Source organism: Notechis scutatus, chromosome 1 (assembly GCF_049901735.1).
Source record: "Notechis scutatus isolate UNSWTSFEM ecotype Mainland chromosome 1, rNotScu1.2, whole genome shotgun sequence".
In the NCBI taxonomy this organism is placed as follows: domain Eukaryota; kingdom Metazoa; phylum Chordata; class Lepidosauria; order Squamata; family Elapidae; genus Notechis; species Notechis scutatus.
In genome coordinates this window covers 148,543,768-148,562,645 of record NC_142009.1, presented here as the reverse complement: position 1 = coordinate 148,562,645, position 18,878 = coordinate 148,543,768, and the positions used below count along the sequence as shown (strand labels likewise).

General features: G+C 43.1%; 1 protein-coding gene across 4 annotated transcripts in view; it reads left to right on the top strand.

The window, feature by feature from the left end:
* The window catches only part of PAK5 (p21 (RAC1) activated kinase 5), a 131,151-nt gene that overhangs the window by 39,715 nt on the left and 72,558 nt on the right, over positions 1–18,878 (top strand). For 3 of the 4 annotated variants that reach the window (XM_087948462.1, XM_026668410.2, XM_087948463.1), the window contains exon 3: positions 8,296–8,688. The exons of the other annotated variant lie outside the window; for it this stretch is intronic. In XM_087948462.1, the coding sequence (XP_087804588.1) occupies positions 8,628–8,688 (61 nt within the window). In that variant the 5' untranslated portion in view covers positions 8,296–8,627. The remainder of the gene's footprint in view (positions 1–8,295; positions 8,689–18,878) is intronic. 4 annotated transcript variants of the gene reach the window in all.

The window sequence follows — 18,878 nt, the reverse complement described above, 5'->3', positions numbered from 1 at the left end:
CACGATTATTCATTCTTCCACGGACTGGTACCTGAGTAACGCGAGACTCCACCGCCATCGGGACAGCTCTTCGTTCGAAGCTGTCCCCTCTCTTCGACGAAGCTAAGGCGCGAGCACCCAAACGCCAGTTTCCAACTGAAAACCCGGAAGCAACTGAAAACCCGGAAGCGCTGTCAAAACAAGATGGCGGCGCCCAAGCTTTGCAGCCCGGTAAAAAATGATCCACGGACCGGTACCAGTCCGGGGACCGGTGGTTGCGGACCCCTGGTCCAGATCATGGGGTGTTTTGTTTTTTTTCCCCAAAAGGCAACTGGACTGTCTTGGTTTTGTTTTTTTTCTTTGAAAACATTTTGCTTCTCAATCCAAGAAACTTCTTCAGTTCTTGGTTGAGAAGCGAAACATTTTCAAAGAAAAAAAAAAAAACCAAGAAAGTCCAGTTGCCTTTTGGGAAAAAAAAAAAAACACCTTTGGGGCAACTCAAGCACTTGTGTTATTGGGGCTTCTCCTTGCAGGAGGGACCACAGCACATTTTGCACATGTATCCAGAACAGACAGCAAAAGTAGTTCCGATGAAGGAGAATATTTATAGCTCCGGGTTGAAACGAGGGGTCCTTGGTGCTCTCTGAGGTTGCTTGTTTTTCTTGACGACGTTTCATTACCCTAATTAGGTAACATCATCAATGCTAGTCATGACCCTTCAGCAAAATTAGTTATTATGGGGAAGGAAAACCCAAAAGCAAGCATCAGGAGGACAGGAATTCCTAGTGTCATTTAGGTCTTTATGACATGTGTAAAACGCTCCGGTTAGTATTTGTTTTAAACATGTTCGAGCCCACTTTGACTTTTGCAACTGAATGCTTGGTGGGGCTTGGAGGAGTTCTGAGAAGGATATTTATTGAGGAGACGTTTGTTCAGCTCTGCAACATTGCACTGAACGGTTGCAATTTGGTTCTCTTTTGCTTGGGCCTTCTATCGGTCCTAGCAGAAGAACTGCCTTAAAAAGCAAAATGCATGCTCTCAAAGAAGGGGCAAGTGAGAATAAATATTTCATGACATTTTCCGTACGAGAGGACCGCAAAAAGCAAAACTGTGCTGGCTGTCACTCGGGAAGTGATAAAGTGCACATTTGTATGTAAGCGTAATATAAACAGCGGCATAATTAGCGAGAAAAGGATGACCCATGACTGCAAGGAGGGTTTAGTCATTTCTGCTCTTCCAAATCGTAACCAGACTTCAAGCTCTTTTATATCACGGTGATTATTTTTTCCAAGCGCAGGGTATTGGTTATGCAAGTTGAAGACTGACTAATCTGCTCAAGTTTGCATCCAGAGGAAGACATATGTGTATTGCAATCCAGAGCAAATTCAGAAGCATGTCCTATATTCAGCCAGATTTGATTCCAACTAACCGTCCTGAGCATTGCAGACTTACCTATGCTCCACTGCTCTAGGATTGATCCCATTGTAATACAACAGCGCAGGACTGACTGACCCAAAGTCACCCATTGAGTTCTGTGCCTGAGTATGAAGTGGAACTTGGTCAGGGCATCTACAGGAGCCATCAACAGCACGATAATAGTGGACGCCTCTTTTTAACATCCATGTTATATAGATGGGGCAGGGCTTCAGGTACCTGGTCATGCCACTTGGTGTTGCTTTGGATCCATGATGGCAAACCTATGGCACGTGTGCCAGAAGTGGCACGCAGAGCCACTTCTGCCGGCATGCAAGAGGTCGCCTGGAAGAGTCCCACTGCGCATTCATGCATGCTACCTGACCAACAGCTGATTGTTGGGTATCTGGCATGCATGTGCAGGGGGCAGGGCGCATGCACAGATGCACAGAGACGTGCGGTGCATGCGGGGATCTCACGCACCTGCACAGAAACACATGACATACATGGGGGAAAATCACGCGCGCATGCGCAGAGATGCATGGCATGGGGGGATCATGCGTGCATGCGCAGGGGGCTTGGGGGGCTGTGCACATTGCTTCTGGGTGCCTACACGGGAGCACGAGCACAATTTTCAGCACAGGAGCCCCAAAAGGTTAGCCACCACTTCTTTAAATGCTCCCGTCCCCAAACCTGGATCTCAAACCTAGTCCAACACCTTAACCACTCTGCTAATTGTGCTACTGAGTATACAGTAGTTTTACTGGAAAGCATCTCTATCTAAATGAGTGAGGCTATGTTGACATTGCCTTCCTCTCCAGCTTTCAGCCTTTATTGCTCCTCATTTTTGTGGAATTGGTAACATTCATCCCAGGGGTGGGATTCAAATTTTTTAACAACCAGTTCTGTGGGTGTGGCTAAGTTGGTGGGCATGGCTTGGTGGTCATGTAACTGGGTGGACATGGCTTGGTGGTCATGTTATTGGCTGGGCGTGGCCAACTCAGTATCACTCACATTGAGGCATGCATCTCCTCCCCTGGCCTCTCATGACTGTGGGGATGCTGCAACAGCCATAAGTGTGAAAAATGGTCATAAGTCACTTTTTTCAGTGCTATTGTAACTTTGAATGGTCCCTCCACACAAGCAAAATACCAGCAAAGGAGGGGAAAAAACTCCCGAGATGTTCCTGAGACAGGAAGTCTAGTCCTGCCAAGAATGTAATAAGGGTTAACGGAGAGGCAGTTTCTGTAAGCAACACCAGAATGTTTCCTTCCTGCCTTCCTTACAGGATTAGGCCAGTAATTTCTTCTAACAACCGGTTCCCCGAACTGCTTAGAATGTTAACAACCAGTTGTAGCGAATAGGGGCGAACTGGTAGAATCCTACCCCTGATTCATCCATTTTCATTGTTGTGTCTTTCCATTTAATCATCATATAGAATATCTCAAATGACTTTGTGTGGGAAAACAGGATGAGATCACTCTTCTTTGCGGTTCAGTAGATCTGACAGTAGGGGTAAATGAAGCCAATTTAAAATAGACAAATCCATTCATAATTTTCAAAAACATCTCCCGGAATACATTTGCTTTTCATGCTACTCTTGCTTTCAATTGCTTATTCAAAAGGACCTACAAATTTGGCATAGTTCCAACTCATGCTATATTTAGTTATACTTTCTACAAGCTGTCCCTTATCGCTTTTGCTATCATATTAATAAGTTGATAACTTGGGAGTCAAAAATATCAGTGTATAGTAGTTTGCTTTCCGAAACAAATGCCCTCCAGATGTGTTGGAAGTCCATAAACCTGTCATTGGTATCCAGATTCACCAGGCTTAACATTTGTGGCAAGCTGATATATATATAGCAATGCTTTATGATCTTTATGAATTGCAACGCAAACTATCTGCTTTGCAAGTCTTTGATTTATGTGCAGATTAAAATTTCATGTTTCAGAATTCTGCAAATCAAAAAGCAGAGCAGCATGCATTTGGCACCCATAACTTACCATGAAATACATTTTAAAGTAAATAAGTGAATTTTAATAAATAAACCTAGACTTGGTGTTTTCCGTGAAGAAAAAAAAAACTTTTTCTAAAATTGTGCATTTCAGTATATGTGTCAATTTTTATACAGATGGTCTTAAAAAGTGCAGAGCCAGGACCCTAATATGGACTTTGAAACAGATTGTTTGCTTTCCTTTGTAGGGATGTGATTAAGAAGTTGATGTGGCTGCTTTTCAGAGGCGTGATATCTAATTTACTAGGATTGGCAGGAAAATAGCCGTTCTTTGCAGTGCCTCTTTTCCTTGGGCAATTAGTAGTGTGATGGGGTTCCTGCGGCTGGTGGACAACACATGGCTTTCAATGTGAGCTTGGGGTGGAGGATAGCTCATTGACTCTCAATTTTTATGTATGCTAGAAAGCAACACAGCCCTTATCTTGCATTGTGTGTAAAGAGAAGGCTGGGAATTACAGAAAGGATGACTTATTTATTTGAAGTCCCATTTGTTTGGTCCTTAGTCATAGAAGCCCCTTCTCAAGGGTGGGAAATAAGCTCAAGAAGGAAGAGCCTTTAACTTAGAATATGGATTTGGAACAGCTTGTGGGAGGTGGGATATCTACAGCTAGTCCTTGCAACCGTTTGTTTAGTGGCTGTTCGAAGTTACAACAGCGCTGGGGGGAAAAAATAACTCATGATCGGTTTTTACTCTTATGAGCACTGCAGCATCCCTACAAGTCACATGATCGAAATTCAGGTGCTTGGCAACTGGCATGTATTTATGACAGTTGCACTGTCCTGGAGTCACGTGATCGTCATTTGCAATCTTCCCAGCAGGCTTCCAATAAGCAAAGTGAAGGGGGGGAAAGCCAGATGCACTTCACGATGATTTGCTTAACGGTGGGAAAAGAGGTCATAAAACAAGGCAAAAGTGTTCTGGCCTAGGCTTTCCAAGATCATGAAGCAGACTCCTCGTCCCAGTAAAACCCCTTTTATTTAGGTTTAAGTGAATTCCTCTCCAGCAAAGTCCCAGCAAACAGTCCTTCATGAGATTTCACAACTACAGACCTTTATCAGGCTTGGAGAGTTGCCAGGCCGATATCTTCCAAACGCCATGCTGTAGCAGCAATTACTTGGCAAGAAGTCAGGAACAGATCTTCACCCTAATGAATTCAACTAATTGTCTCCTGCAAACACCACTCCCCTTTCGTTCCTCTTTATTCCCTATGGGAGGGGCCATTCACCATCCACCTGAGCCTTTACTCCCGAGTCGACCCTTGTTCCTTAGCTGTTCCCTTCTTCTGGCAGCTCTGCGCATGCGCACACTGGGAACAGGCTCCAGCTGTTCTTCTGCCCCACTGATGACCGACTCCGAAGGCAGCTGATAACTGTCAGACGGTCCTGGCTCCATCTCTGCCTCTGATGCAGAGCACTCTTCAGAGCCTTCCCCAGGACTGGCCCATGCTCCTCCCCAACCTCCTCACTGTCCGAGTCTGCTGCCGACTCTGCTGGCAGGCCACAACAAAAACTCATTTAACAACTGTCTTGCTTAGCAGTGGAGATTTTGCGCTCAATTGTGATAGTCAGTCAAGGACCACCTGCATTCTCACGGGTGTTTGGGAAGGTACTCGTTTCTCTGACCAGCCTTGCTTCTTTATTTTTTTCCAGTCCCAGAAATGACCTATTTCTGACCAACTCTGTATTATTTGTGATTGAAGCAAAGTACCTGCTACCTTTGGCTGGCCAATCCTCCCTCCAGAAGGAGCAGCAGGTGGCTCCCATCTGCCTAGGGAGGCATCCTGGAGCCAAAGCAGCTTTTCTGCACTGAAAAACAAGCTTCAGCTGTGTTCAGTGTGGGATGGAACAGGCCCCGCTCACTTGGTGCCCTCTTAGTGCTAGTAGGCATGTAGCGACCTGTGGGATTTTCAGCATGTGCATGTTGGATGCATTGGACAAATGCTTCCCAAGTTATTAGACAATGGTACCACAATTGTCATTTGAATCGGTTGACCTCGCATGCTCGTTTGCCTTTATATTTCATCTCCTACTTGCATTGTGAAGCCAAATGTGAAAAAGTTAATATGTACCGGTAGTCTTCAATCATTCATTTAGTGACAGTGGCATTGAAAAAGGGGACTTATGACCGTGTTTCACACTTAACGACCCTTGCAGCATCCCTGTGGTCACGTGATTAAAGTTCAGAGGCTTGGCATCTGGCTCATATGTCCTGGGGTCATGCGATCCCCTTTGGCAACTTTCCGAAAAGCAAAATCAATGGGGAAGCCAGATTCACTTAAGCACCAAATGGAGCAAAACTCACTTAACTGTGTCTCACTTAGCAGTGGGAATTTGGGGCTCGGTTGTGGTTATCAGATAGTTATCAGTTGTGGTTATCAGATAGTTGAGGACTATCTGTAGTTCTCAAACATTTTGCATCCCTGTTCTGTTGACCACTCAGGTTTCTTCCTTTGAGTAGAATGAATTCTAAATGCCGTAAAATAACTCACTGAGTTAGATTCACTAACACTGAGCATGGATAGAGTAAGCCTTTAGATCAGGGCTTGCCAACATTTTGGACCTCAGGGACCACCAAACTCATAATTTTAAATCCCACGGACTGCTAATATGAATTTTGACTGACAGTGGCTTGCTGACGGTGGGAAATTCAGTCCCATATTCCAGAGCTGCAGTAGTCACAGGACTGGTCCTTTGGTCATCCCGGAGCAGCTGCTCCTCCACCTGGGTGCACCGGCCTGCCATGGACTGGAGGAGCTGCTCCGGGATGACCAAAGAGCCAGTCCTGTGACTACTGTAGCTCTGGAATATGGGACCGACTTTCCCACCAATGTTAGCAAGCCATCCTGGGGCAGATTTCCCTCTCCCGCCGTTGGTCTTACCTTCCAGTTCTAGCTCATGTGGCTCTACTCAAGGTTTGCGCTCGGCCGAAGGGTGGGGGCCAGCGGGTGGGTGGGCCATGTGGGTGGCACAGCCTTGTGTTCCCGCACAACCTGGATTAATTGCTTTGGGAGGAGTGCTTGGGGGGGGACATTTCTCTGCGGACCACCAAAATTTTCTCATGGACCACCAATGGTCCCCGGCCCACTGGTTGGCGACCACTGCTTTAGATCAGGGTCCCCAACCACCGGTCCGCGGACCGGCACCGGTCCGCGGAACAACTCCTACCGGGCGCGGCTTGCTGGCGCCGCCATCTTTTTCATGAAAAAGTGCTTCCGGTGAGCTTTTCCGGTAGAAAGCTCACCGGAAGCACGTTTCATCAAAAAGATGGCGGCGCAGTATGCTCGTGAGCTTTTCCGGTAGAAAGCCATTTCTACCCGAAAAGCTCATCGAGCGCGCCGCCATCTTTTTGATGAAACGTGCTTCCGGTGAGGTCACCGGAAGCACGTTTTCATGAAAAAGATGGCAGCGCCCAGCTGATGCCGTACCGGGTCGCGGCGTCAAAAGGTTGGGGATCACTGCTTTAGATCATCATCTTCTTTTAACGACCCCATAATCCCTTACATTTCAAATCTCTTAACTGGTTCTTGGGCGTGGCCTAATTTGTGGGTGTGGCTTGGTGGTCATGTGACTGGCTGGGCATGGCTTGTATGTAAATATTATAAATATTTATGTAAATATTGATTTTTTTATAAAAAAGAGCAACTTTTACCTCAAATCAGACAAAGCAGGCAGGCAGAATGAGTTGCTCACAGAATCACAGATTAATTCAGAAATCTATCTATCTTCCATTGGCTAACTCAGTCTGTCACATAAAATTTGCTTGCAAGCAAACTCATAAAATTTGCAAACTCACAAAATTAACTCACAACACACCGTGTATGTAAATATTGAATTTTTTATTAAAAAAGAGCAACTTTTACACAAAATCAGGCAAAGCAGGCAGGCAGATTGAGTTGCTCATAGAACCATAGATTCACTTAGAGATCTGTGTTTCTGCCATTGGCTACTTGAGTCTGCACTGAATAATAGAACCTTCAGTCCTAAGGGAGGTTCGGCTATGCTTAAAAGCAGAGCTGAAGATCTAAAGATTAGCTAGAAAGCAAGAAATCCAACCATTTACTGCTTTCTAGCTAATCTAAATCTCCCGGCACAACAGAACAGCTGATGGTCGGGGGAAGGATAAATAGCAATTTAATAGGCAAGTTTGCCAGGTAAGGGTTGCCATGTGGATGGCGCAGCAGCCTTGTGTTCCCGCGCAGCCTGGATTAATTGCTTTGGGGAGTGCTCTGGGGTGACATTTCTCTGCGGACCACCAAATTTTCTCATGGACCACCTGTGGGCCGTGGCCCACCAGTTGGCAACAACTGGTCTGAACAACTGAATAGAGCTGAGTGTTTACTGGCCAGATGCCCTTCCTGTCTCCAATGAGGAGCTTTGTTCAGCAGATATATTCTCATTGTGCCCAGAGAGAGAAATATCTGCCTTTACCTAGGATCAAATTCACAGCCTCCTGATTGTGAGGCAAGAGCTCGACTTCTAGGCCACCGCACCGCTCAGAGTAAGCCTTTAGATGCTGGCTTAAAAAATAAATCTGTTTCTCAGATGAAATGTCTATAGATTTATAGCAGTGGTATAAAAACAATGCACTGAGCATCACAGCTCAGCTTTCTCGAAGGACACATTTTTCAGTAGCAGCTGAGCAAATGTGCATCATTGTTCCGTGCTTATCTCATCTTGAGCCAGTAACGAAATGAGGGAAAGAAAGTATGTATTGTTCATTGTGAATGTAACTGGTGCCAAGATGAGGTCTGTCACTCCTTAAAGGCTAGAGGGAAAAAGAAAACTGTAAATCAGGACCAGATGTGATTTCTGTATTAGGCTGAGTTGTCTCAGGCTTCTGGGAACCTTTGTTGTTGTTGTTGTTGTTGTTGTTGTTGTTTTAATAGAAACCCATCAACCAGAGACAAGTATAAAACTGTGACTTGGGAATGGAGACAATCACATCCTACACACAACTTCCATCAGCTTCTGCATTCAAGACTACAGATGTTCTACATGTCCCAGTTTCTGATACCAAATGCTAAAACGGTTGAATACCGCAGCAGTGAATTGACGTGATGAACAGCACATGGTCATCTGTGGCAGAGTCCTTTTATTAAAAAACAAACAAACCCTGATTTCTAATCTAACAGGAGTCAGAAATCTTTGGTGATCTGCTGCAAATTGCTTAGAAATTTACCAATAGAGCTTGATCTACCTCCTGGGTATCTAATTCTAGATGTTCAGAAACAACTGCCATCCATCATGTTCTGGGTTTAGAACCTGTTGCTCTTCAGGAGGTAAGTGGACAAAAATCTTACTTGCCACTCAGATGTAGCTGGCTTTACTTACTCTATCAAGGATCTGCCCATTTCTGTGTTTTTGTTGAAGATTGTTGTTTACTTTTCCTTTGCCTAAGAAGGAAGGGTGCAGAAGGCTTTCCTTGTTTTGAACTGTATGTACTAATATTTTCACAAATATGAAGATTCCCTCCCCCCCAGTTTCTTTGCCTACTTTTAAAATATTTATACAGTGCAAGGTTTAAGCTAATTGGTAGAAGCCTAAAGATACCCCAGCACTTTCCAGAAATAGCTATTAATTAAATATTGTTATGAGTTCATTACGGTTAATTTTATTAGTTTGCTTAGCATGACAGTTTTGTTCACACAAATGCAGTGTGTAAAATGCAGGCGATTTTAATTTTTTTAAAAAAATTAGATATAAGTTTAAATTAATTTTTTTTTAAAGCAAGAGATAGCAGTATTAGAAAGTGGAGGCACAGTTTAGTAGCTAATTTAGCTTTGCAAAATACTCACTTGTAGAGAAGCTGATGCAGCATTTTATTCTATTTTATTGCTGCATATATGCATATATGTGTGTTTGACAAATATAAATGTACCAAGTTTTCTCCACAGTCATAGTTGCTTTGCCTTTATTCAGTTGTAAGGTCTGTCCTATATGATTTCTGCAATAGCTTGCAAGGTTTGGTTTGGTATTATGAAAATGAACTTTTTTTTGTATACACCTTTTTTTGTATGTACCTGTTCATAATGATCAGATTCTTATCTGCATCTTTTCCTCGTTTATATTTTATTTTTATGGAAGTTTAAGCCAGGATTTTCTTTGCAAAATTCAGAGAAAAGGTACAATATAAAAGACAGCAGTATTCTGAGCTATATATTTGCTAAGAAGAGAACAGAATTGGAACCAAATGTGAACAGAATAAGCATCTTACTTTTTGCTATTATTACGGAGGAGTCTTGGTATATAGAAAAATCGCTCCATGTTGCAAATAAGTTGCAGTGCTTAGTGTTCACTGAAGTTAAGAGGCAGATTCTTAGTAAGTTTAAGAGCCATTGAAATCTGAGAAAAGTAGTCTATGTCCAATTTAAGCCCTATTCATTTCAGTATGACTAAGTGTACTCATTTATGCTGGACCCAGGCCAACATTTGTTTTAGCACAACAGCTGATCCAGTCTGCCATGAACCCAAGATAGATACTTATCCTATATCAGATGCCGAATATGGAGGTTCCACATTAAACGGGAAGCAGTAATAAGTCAGAAGTCTCCTTTAAGACGAGATTTATTCCTGGTGACTTCACAGAAAGAGGTTTTTTTAATATACCAACATATAGTAGAAGTAGTTTGTTGTTGCCTTCTTTGGGAATTATTCAATTTTTCAGTGAAACCTACACTCCTGCAGTTTTTAGATGGTCTCCATCAGAGTATCGACCATATTTTCGCAACCCCAGACAAGGGATTCAGATGCGTCCACTTGCTGAAACAAGACCTACAGTATAGCATGCAACCCCAGGGCTATTCAAGCTAAAACTTGTTTGGTCTAGACTCTAGTGCCATGATGGTGAACACACATGGCATGCAGAGCCATTTGTGCTGGCACATGAGCTGCAGGCAAACTTACCTCACTGCACATGTGCATTCCTCACAGCTGATTTTCGGCTGGTTTGAGGCCTTTTTCGGCCTCCCAAAGGCTTGAGGGAAGGCTTCTGCAGGCTTTGCAGGCCGAAAACTAGGCCAGTTTCGTCATTTCCTGTTTTTCTGAAAATACCAGAAGTGAAGAAACGGGGCAAGTTTTCGGCCTGCAAAGCCTGCAGAAGCCTTCCTGAAGCCTCTGGGAGGCCAAAAAAGGCCTCAAACAGGCAGAAAATCAGCTGTGAGACGCAGTGCAGGTAAGGTGGGCGGGGGTGACTGGGTGGGTGGGGGCTGCGCATGCATGCCCAGGGCATGTGGGGGGGGCGCATTGCCTTCTGGGTGCTGGCACATGAGCACAAGTGTGCAAGTGCGTACACAATTTTTGGCACAGGAGCCCAAAAAGGTTAGCCACCATTGCTCTAGTGGTTATGGTGCTAGGCTAGAAACCAGGGGACTGTGAGTTCTAGTCCCTTTGTAGCTATGAAAACTGGCTGGGTGACTTTGGGCCCATCACACACTCTAAACCACCTCACAGGGTTCTTGTGGGGAATATAGGAGGAGGAAGAACTACAGGTAGTCCTCAACTTATGATCGCAGTTGAGCCCAAAATGTCTGTTGCTAAGTGAGACAGTTGTTAATTTTCCCCATTTTATGACCTTGCTTGCCACAGTTGTTAAGTGAATCACAACAGTTAACAATATGGTTGTTAAATGAATCTGGCTTCCCATTGACTTTATTTGTCAGGAAGTAACAAATGGTGATTGCATGTCCCTGGAACACTGCAACTGTCATAAGTAAGAGTCATTTGCCAAGCCTTTGAATTATGATCCAGTGACCATGGGGATGATGCAGTGGTCATAAATGTGGAAAACAGTCGTACGTCACTTTTTCAGCATCGTAACTTTGAACAGTCACTAAATGAACTGTTATAAGTTGAGGACTATCTTTATTAGGGATATTTGCTGCCTTGACCTATTTTATTTATAAAAATAATAAAAGCAGGATGACAAAACTAAAAAACCCTGAACCCTTTTCACCAAGTGATAACTGGCTTCTGTTGTGCTAACTCGTCCATTCCCAAGTTAAGCTCACCTTTCAAGTTTAGTCCAAATTTTTCGTTGCACTGTAGCTAGATTTACATGTAATGCAAAGTCACCATTCACGACTTCGCTGTGTGTAGAAAGCAAGTCATTGTGGCTTGTTCAACAATGCACAATTTATTACAAAATTACAGTTTTATTAGAAAAGATCTTGCTTTGTGAAAATCCAATGAAATGATTTTTTTTATGGTGTTGCTAGGAAAAAAAGACCTGCAATGCGGTTTACTTCTGGTTTGGTAGAGTAAATGTTATATTGATCAGACATTCAAGTTTGTTAGAATTAGACTTCCCAAAGTTTCACATCAGTTTGGTCCAAAATTTTTGAAACTGTAATCTTAACCCTTTAAATCAGCATCAAATAGGGAAAGCTGCTATAGCATAATGCACTCTGCACATGGATAGGTGAGAAGAGTTTTTTGCATTTGTGACCCTAGCTTCATAGATTCTTTGGGCACCAGAGTCCTCAATCTATGACCATAATGAATCTGCCCATTACGGTCGTAAGTTATGACAGTTTTAAATTGGGTCACCCATGTGGCTGACACGATTTTATAACCTCCTTTGAAGCAGTAGTTAAGTGACTTCCATGGTCATAAATTGAAATGCCAAATGCGGCAGTCCGTCATGCCCCTGGTGGAGACTGACTCTGAAGGAGAGTAGGAACAGCCGACAGGGAGTGGAAGCTCTGGAGGTTGTGGAGGAGGCTGAGGAAGGGCAGAGGCCAGCTGGGCAGTCAGAGGAGGACCCAGGCCCATCCCCTCTCCATCCTAGGGCATGCAGGGAAGAGAGGATAAGGGAGAGACGTGGTCTACTCAGGAGGAGAGGGCCTTGATCCTCTTCATGGGCTGCAGCTGTGACACCTGAATAAGAGGACAGACATGTGTACGTGCAAGCACTGGAAACAAAGCATGGAAATATCTCTAGTTTATGGTTCCTCTCTGAGTTTGGCGTCCTTCCCAGTGTGTGCTCTGGTATCTGTGGACGTCCTCCAGCCCTCTTGCCATTGTTGTTTTTTCCCTCCTTCTTGTAACTGTTTGTGTGGGAGTTTTTTGTCTTCGGTCAAGGATATTTGGAGCTTAGAAGCAAAGTGAAGGAATAAAAGGGGCTTCACTGGGTTTTTGTGACTGTTTATTTTGTACCCACCCCGGTCATCACATAGTCATGAAGCAAACCCATGATTTGTTATGGGCCAGTTTTTCTGAGAAACGATAGTAAATGCTTGGAACTTTGTAACTGAGTCATAAGTACTCCCAGGGAGATCCATCATAACTTCAAGCGGTTGCTAAGCAACTGGTTGTAAGTCAAGGATTACCCATAGAAATTCGTACCTGTTTTGTTCATGTTTGGGAAACTGCGCTGAATTACACATTTCATTGAAAAGCATCAACATAATAGAAGTGTGAGTGGAACCTCTTGCTCTGATAAAACACAACTAACAAGTCCAACCTGATGTGATCTTGTCAGATCCACCGTTCTCTAGTTCAGTGAAAGATGGACAGCTGTATTTTTGGAAATTAACAGGAAAGTGCACAACATGACCCTTTTGCAGACCAGTGACTTTAGTGGAACGATGTGACGTTTCATGGCTACTCCTCTTTAATATGTAGTCCGAGTGAATTTTCAAGACTTGTGGCGCTTATATGCAATATAAATTGATTTTACCATTTCAAGTCAATGCTGTTATTATCTTTTTCAATTATGGAGAGGTTCAGTTAATAGTAATACGTTTGATTAATGCAGAAATAAATTGCAGACTTCGCTTTAATTTTGTTCGTTTTGGCTAGTGCAAACATCTATTCATGTTGTCATCCATCCACTCTCTGAAACATAAATCTCTCTCCCCTGTGTATTAATAATTCCTTCTATATCTTTAGGCAAACTGGGGTAAGGGGTGAGCTGCCATGGTTTTTAGGTTTTGGTAACTATTCTATTCTGTTTGGAAATAAATTTCATTAATTCTAGATGCAGCATTAAACAAAACAATATGCTATTGTTCTGTGAATAGCATGACTCCCTGGATGTTGGTCCTTTCTTCTGCATAAGTCTCTATGGGACATTAAAAGCAGTTTGATGGCTTAATGGACTCTGGACAAACATGGAAATGGGCACAAAAGTATGGTAGTGGTTGTGGGTTAACCCAAAGAGTGCCTTTACAGTGGCACCTACTGTAATGGCTCACTGCTGTGTGGTGAGCTAAACATATCTCTAATGCTCTGATGTATCTTCCTCCCCTTCCCGCCAATATTGCCTGCATAACAATAAAGCTTTAAAATACGTTCCATTAAATAAGTCTGCAAAGTCTATGAAATGTCTCTGTTTTCATATCATACAATTTAATCGGGGTATCCCTAACCCACCACAGTCGTGGTTATAAAACTACTGAAGAATGTTCCTTGTTACAAAATCCTTAAAGCATTGTTTAATAGGCTGCAAATGCCTGCAATACTGAATGGCCTTATGGATTTTCCTTGAATGTGGAACATGCTATACAAATAAATATTCACTCCAATGGTAAATTGGGGGTTTGGCTACCATAGGTAGGTCCTACTCATGAAACTGGATGCCTTCTTATACCGTCCAAAATTTGCCATGCTTAAGACAAACTAGATGTAAAGATTTTTTTTTAAAAAAAATGGTTTTAAAGAATGACTATGCTGGATTAAATCATGTGCCTCTCTAGTTTTCCTTCTTGAAAGCAGGGTTTTGTGAGAACTCCACATAGGTAGTACTCCATGTACTATGCAGTGTCACCTCCCCTCTCAAGTGCCCCTTTGACTTTTAGTGTGAGAGTGTGTGTTTGTGTGAAATCTCTCCTTCATACCTCCTAGCCATTTATATCCTTGTCCGCCCAGATTTATCCAACCACCTGTTCAAGACCTTGTCCCAGGCATGCTAGTTTTGCTCACAAAGGCATTATTTGCTGGTTTGGTCTAGTTTGGGTTGGTGTGCTTTGAAAATACCATGTATGTATTGGGAAAAGTATTCAGCGAAAGTCAGCATGAACTCCAGAGTAAAGTATAGACTTCTTTGAGCTAAATTCTGCTCTTGGGCAAAAATACATCTCGGTAGTTTTCTTGACAGCGGTATGGAAATAGTCTGCACTAACTTCCTCAAGCATTTTTTTTCCCCGCTTCTCAGTCTAGCCCACAGACCTAGAATTTCTTCATGGTCTCCCTTTCAAATATAACTGGGTCCAATCCTGCTTAATTTTCAGGATCGGTCAAGATCAGTCAGATGGTACGAGGATACAATGTCTGGAAAAGTCAAGGTGGAGCTATTTCAAATGGCATAACATGACCTGACACACCAGCATGAGACTTGGGCCACTTCTCCTGATCTAAGTTTGCATGGTTTGCTCTTTAAATCAGCAAATAGGCGCTCTATATTTGCTATGACAACATATTTACTTGGTTGTTGGACAACATCAGCGTGTTCCTGCATAAATGTTACTTCTTTAACTTTGAAAACAAAGCCATCAGGAGGGTCAGAAGAGTGTCAAGAAGGGAGCCCCCATAACATGTGAGAATCCTTAAAGCATGGCTATCGTGTTCAAGTTCTCACCAAGGTGGAAAGCTAGTACTTCCACCCTCCTCTCCAGGAAGAGATCATTTGGAGAATCTGCTTATTTATGTCAAGTCTGAAGCTGGCAGGGGATAATGGGAGCTGAACTCTTAAGACATCTGGAGGGGTCCAAGTTAGGAAAAGCTGAAATAGAATGTACAAAAGCAAGTGATGTTCACAGAAGGACAACAGTGTTTTCTTTGCTAATTCCCTGCCAGCGTTTTGCCTCACTACACAAACCCACATTGTCTTTGCTTTTTTTAAAAAGCAGAAACAAAGTTGAATTTATTTCGTTGTGAGTCTCTATTGTATTTTATGGGTCATCCCGCTGTGCTGTGACCAGTGAAGGCATAAATACAAGGTGTTGTGTGTTTTAGCAGAAATCTTGACAATGAGAAAGCGCTGGGCTTGGGATTGTTTCAGTGTTTGCTTTTGGCTGTTTTGGGACAGTAGCACTGGGGAGCAGGTGGGGGTGGTGGGGAAAACAACTGATTTTTTAGGCTTTGAACATGCCAGGAGATTAGCAAGGCAGCCCAAGATCTGTTGTAACCATGTGCAAGAATGTGTGGGATCATACCAAACGTGTGTGCATTTGAACATGCGTGAGATGGCGTGCTTGCATAACTAGACACGAACATGATTCACAGCCTTCTCTTTTCAGGAGAAGGGTAAATAGTCTGTATGCAGACTTATGAATTGAGAGTCATAAAAAGATAAGGTTTGGAAAGGAGCTTCAAAGTCACCCAGTGTCCTCAAGATGTACAGAGGTATGGCAAAAATCTCCCTTGAATTGAGCTTGATTCCTGTTGACTTCATAGATATTTCTGTCTTGTTTCTTCGGCACCAATGGTATGGCTATATTGGGGCTTCCCCACCCCCCCCACAACCCCCTCCCCAGTCTTACCTCCATGTTTAGGATTTTATTGAGGTTTTTCCACCCATATACTCACTAGGTCCAACGTTTGCTCACCTTTCACAAGAAGACACAGGCAACAAGGTATTATCGTTTGTTGAGGCAGAACCTACAGTGCAGGATGCAAATTAGAAGATTAGTAAACAGGATCTCTCTAGCCCTTTGTTGCATGCCTTTGAGACAGCCTTCCTATGGTTTCATCGTCCAGGGACTTTCTGCCTCCCTTACTTTCTCCTCCCAGCCCATTTCTCGCACATACTTTGTTTATTAAACAAGGCTACAGTAACATGTTTCCCATCTATCAGGTCCCTCAATGCAGCATTTCTGGAAAGCTTACGGCTGCAAAAGCCTTGTATGACAAACAGAGCAGAAGAACTACCTGTGCTCAAGTTGTAATGGAAAATTGATGTGTCGATTTAATACCAGGAGAGGGGGAATATCTTGAAGGCCATCATTGGAAAGCTTCAGGAGCAAAAAGTCTGGACAATCAACACCCCTCACCCACACATAATTTTTTTTCCCCTATAATAAGACCGCGTTTGCCAACTCTGAAAACGTTTGACCAATAACAGCCACAAGCAGGGGTGGGCTTCAAACATTTTAGCAAAGGGTTCTCTTCCTGGTTGCTGGGTGGGCGTGGCCTAGTCGGCATCCTGCACCATGGTGGCGGGGGCATTTTTGCCCTCCCTGGGCTCCGGAGGCTTTCTTTGAGCTTCCAGGAGGGCAAAAATGGCCTCCCCCAGGCTCCAGAGGCTCTCCGGAAGCTGGAAACGGGTCCATTTCTGGCCTTCCCGAACTTTTGGGAGGCCTGTTTTTCGCCCTCCTCGAGCCTCCGTGCACAGCCTGCACTTACCTGCATCCAAAACAGGCCACGTGGGGACTCCTGGGTGGGGCGGCAGGGCCAGCCAGGAGTGGGATTTGGGGGTTCTGCACAGAATCTTAGCTAGGGGCTTTCCCAAACCCCTGCGAACCCCCAGCAGCCCACCCCTGGCCACAAGTGTAGAAAGGCATCTGCTATCTAAATCACATGAAGAAATTACAAACTACCAGGGTGCAGGCCCATTGTAGTTTAGAAAGAGTCAGCCAAAAAATGCCAACAAAATCAGTCTTTAAGGTAGAATGAGAGAAAGTGCAAAAGAATGGTTGCTTGATATCAGAACCTCAAATTATGATTTTTCCTCAAATTATGTTTTCTGGCAGGAGAAATCCAAACTAGCAACCTAGCACTTCAAGCCATCTATCTAGCAGGAAGGATTTCCCACGGAAACAGTCTCAAACTTCGATGATTACAGAACTGTGCTCTTAGCCATTTCCCAATTGCCACTCTCTTCTTGTCCTTCTTACAAAGAAGATTTTTAATATCTGCAATGACTTGGACTATACATTTGTATAGATTTGGACTATACATTTCTTCCCCCCCACGCCCCCCCCCCTAATTCTGTCTTTGGGATAGACTCGTTTCTAAATTACTTATTTTTTTGCAAAATGTTTTGTTGCTTATATGAATAGCACAGATGAGTGTTCCTTTTCCAGAAACAAAACCATCTGAATGGTGGTGGCATTTCCCATCAAAAAGCCACCTTTCCCCATTGCATTTCAAGTGGTAAGCTAACTTCAAGTACCCAGAACAGGTGATGTGCTTCTTCACCAGTACCCTACTGCTGTCTTCCAGAACTTACCTTTTGCCGTGACTTCTTAGTATGTCATAGTTTCGATCAGGGCTGTCAAACTCCCAGCCTGCGGGCCAGATGGCTCACGCGCTGGCCGTGCCCATGCATGGTTTAGTGAAGGAGGAAAAAGTCCTGATATGTCAAGTGACACCACTTTGACGACATTAACCTTAGACTGTCTACTATTGACCTTACCCCCTTCCTAAGAGGCCTGTAGGGGGCGTGCATAAGCGCACCAACGTGCCTTCCGTCCCTGTCCTATTGTTTCTTTTCTTATAAGTATCTATCTCATGTATTCAAAACTATATTTATTCTTATACCTGCATCTTGTAAGCGATCGACAAATCAAATAAATACTAAATACTAAAAAATACAACATGAATTTTACACCTCTGGTTCTGATAAAGCCAGCCTTGCTTTATTTGTCTAAAACTGCTGGTGTAATTATACCATTTTATCGATGGAAACTGCTCACTATTTCCAACAGTACCACTGTCTTTTAGCAGAAACATGTTTTGGTTTAGTGCTTGCTTCTGGAGCAACAACAACCCCCCCCCCCAAAAAAAAAAAAAAAAAGAATGGTATGAAGAAGTCACCACTGTCATGGAAATGGTTTGGGAAATTATGGGGGGAACCATATTCAGCCCCCAAATCTCATTGATGCTGACACCATCCAAGGATTGCATCATTTGCTTTCTAAAATGCTATTAAAATATACACTTGGTCATATTTGGCTCGTCAAGAAATATTGATATGGCGTACCTTTTTTCTGAATCTGCTAAATTTTTGACAATAGGATTCAGATATTCACATTTTATTGCTTTTTGAATGTTATCAGGAATGAACATTCTTTATGGAACAAAGAGACTTGTTTTGCTCAAGGTCAGCTAATTGATAGGCAGGAACCATTAAGTCCTCAATCTACAAAGAAGTGTCTTTATTCAGAAAGGGTTTTTTAAGTTAATAAGTCAGGAACTTATATAAGCAGCTTCAATTGAAACCACCAATATTTGGACTATGTGTTTCTGTCTGGAATCTGAATTGGTTTTAATGTTGTGAACTTAAGTGTTAAAAAGTTATGAAAATAAGGCCCATCTCTCCTGGAGCATCATTTCCCATTCAGGTGTGTAGTGTTTGAAAATACCACACTCCTTTGAAAATACAGTAAATCCCATCTGATTTTTACAGAAATATTTGGTCCCTGTTAAAAATAATATTGTTAGATCAAATAAACTCTTGGTCTTGTTCAGCAGGGCTCATGATTATGAAAAAAAAAACATAGAACATGTTAAATAAATAATTCTATGAATA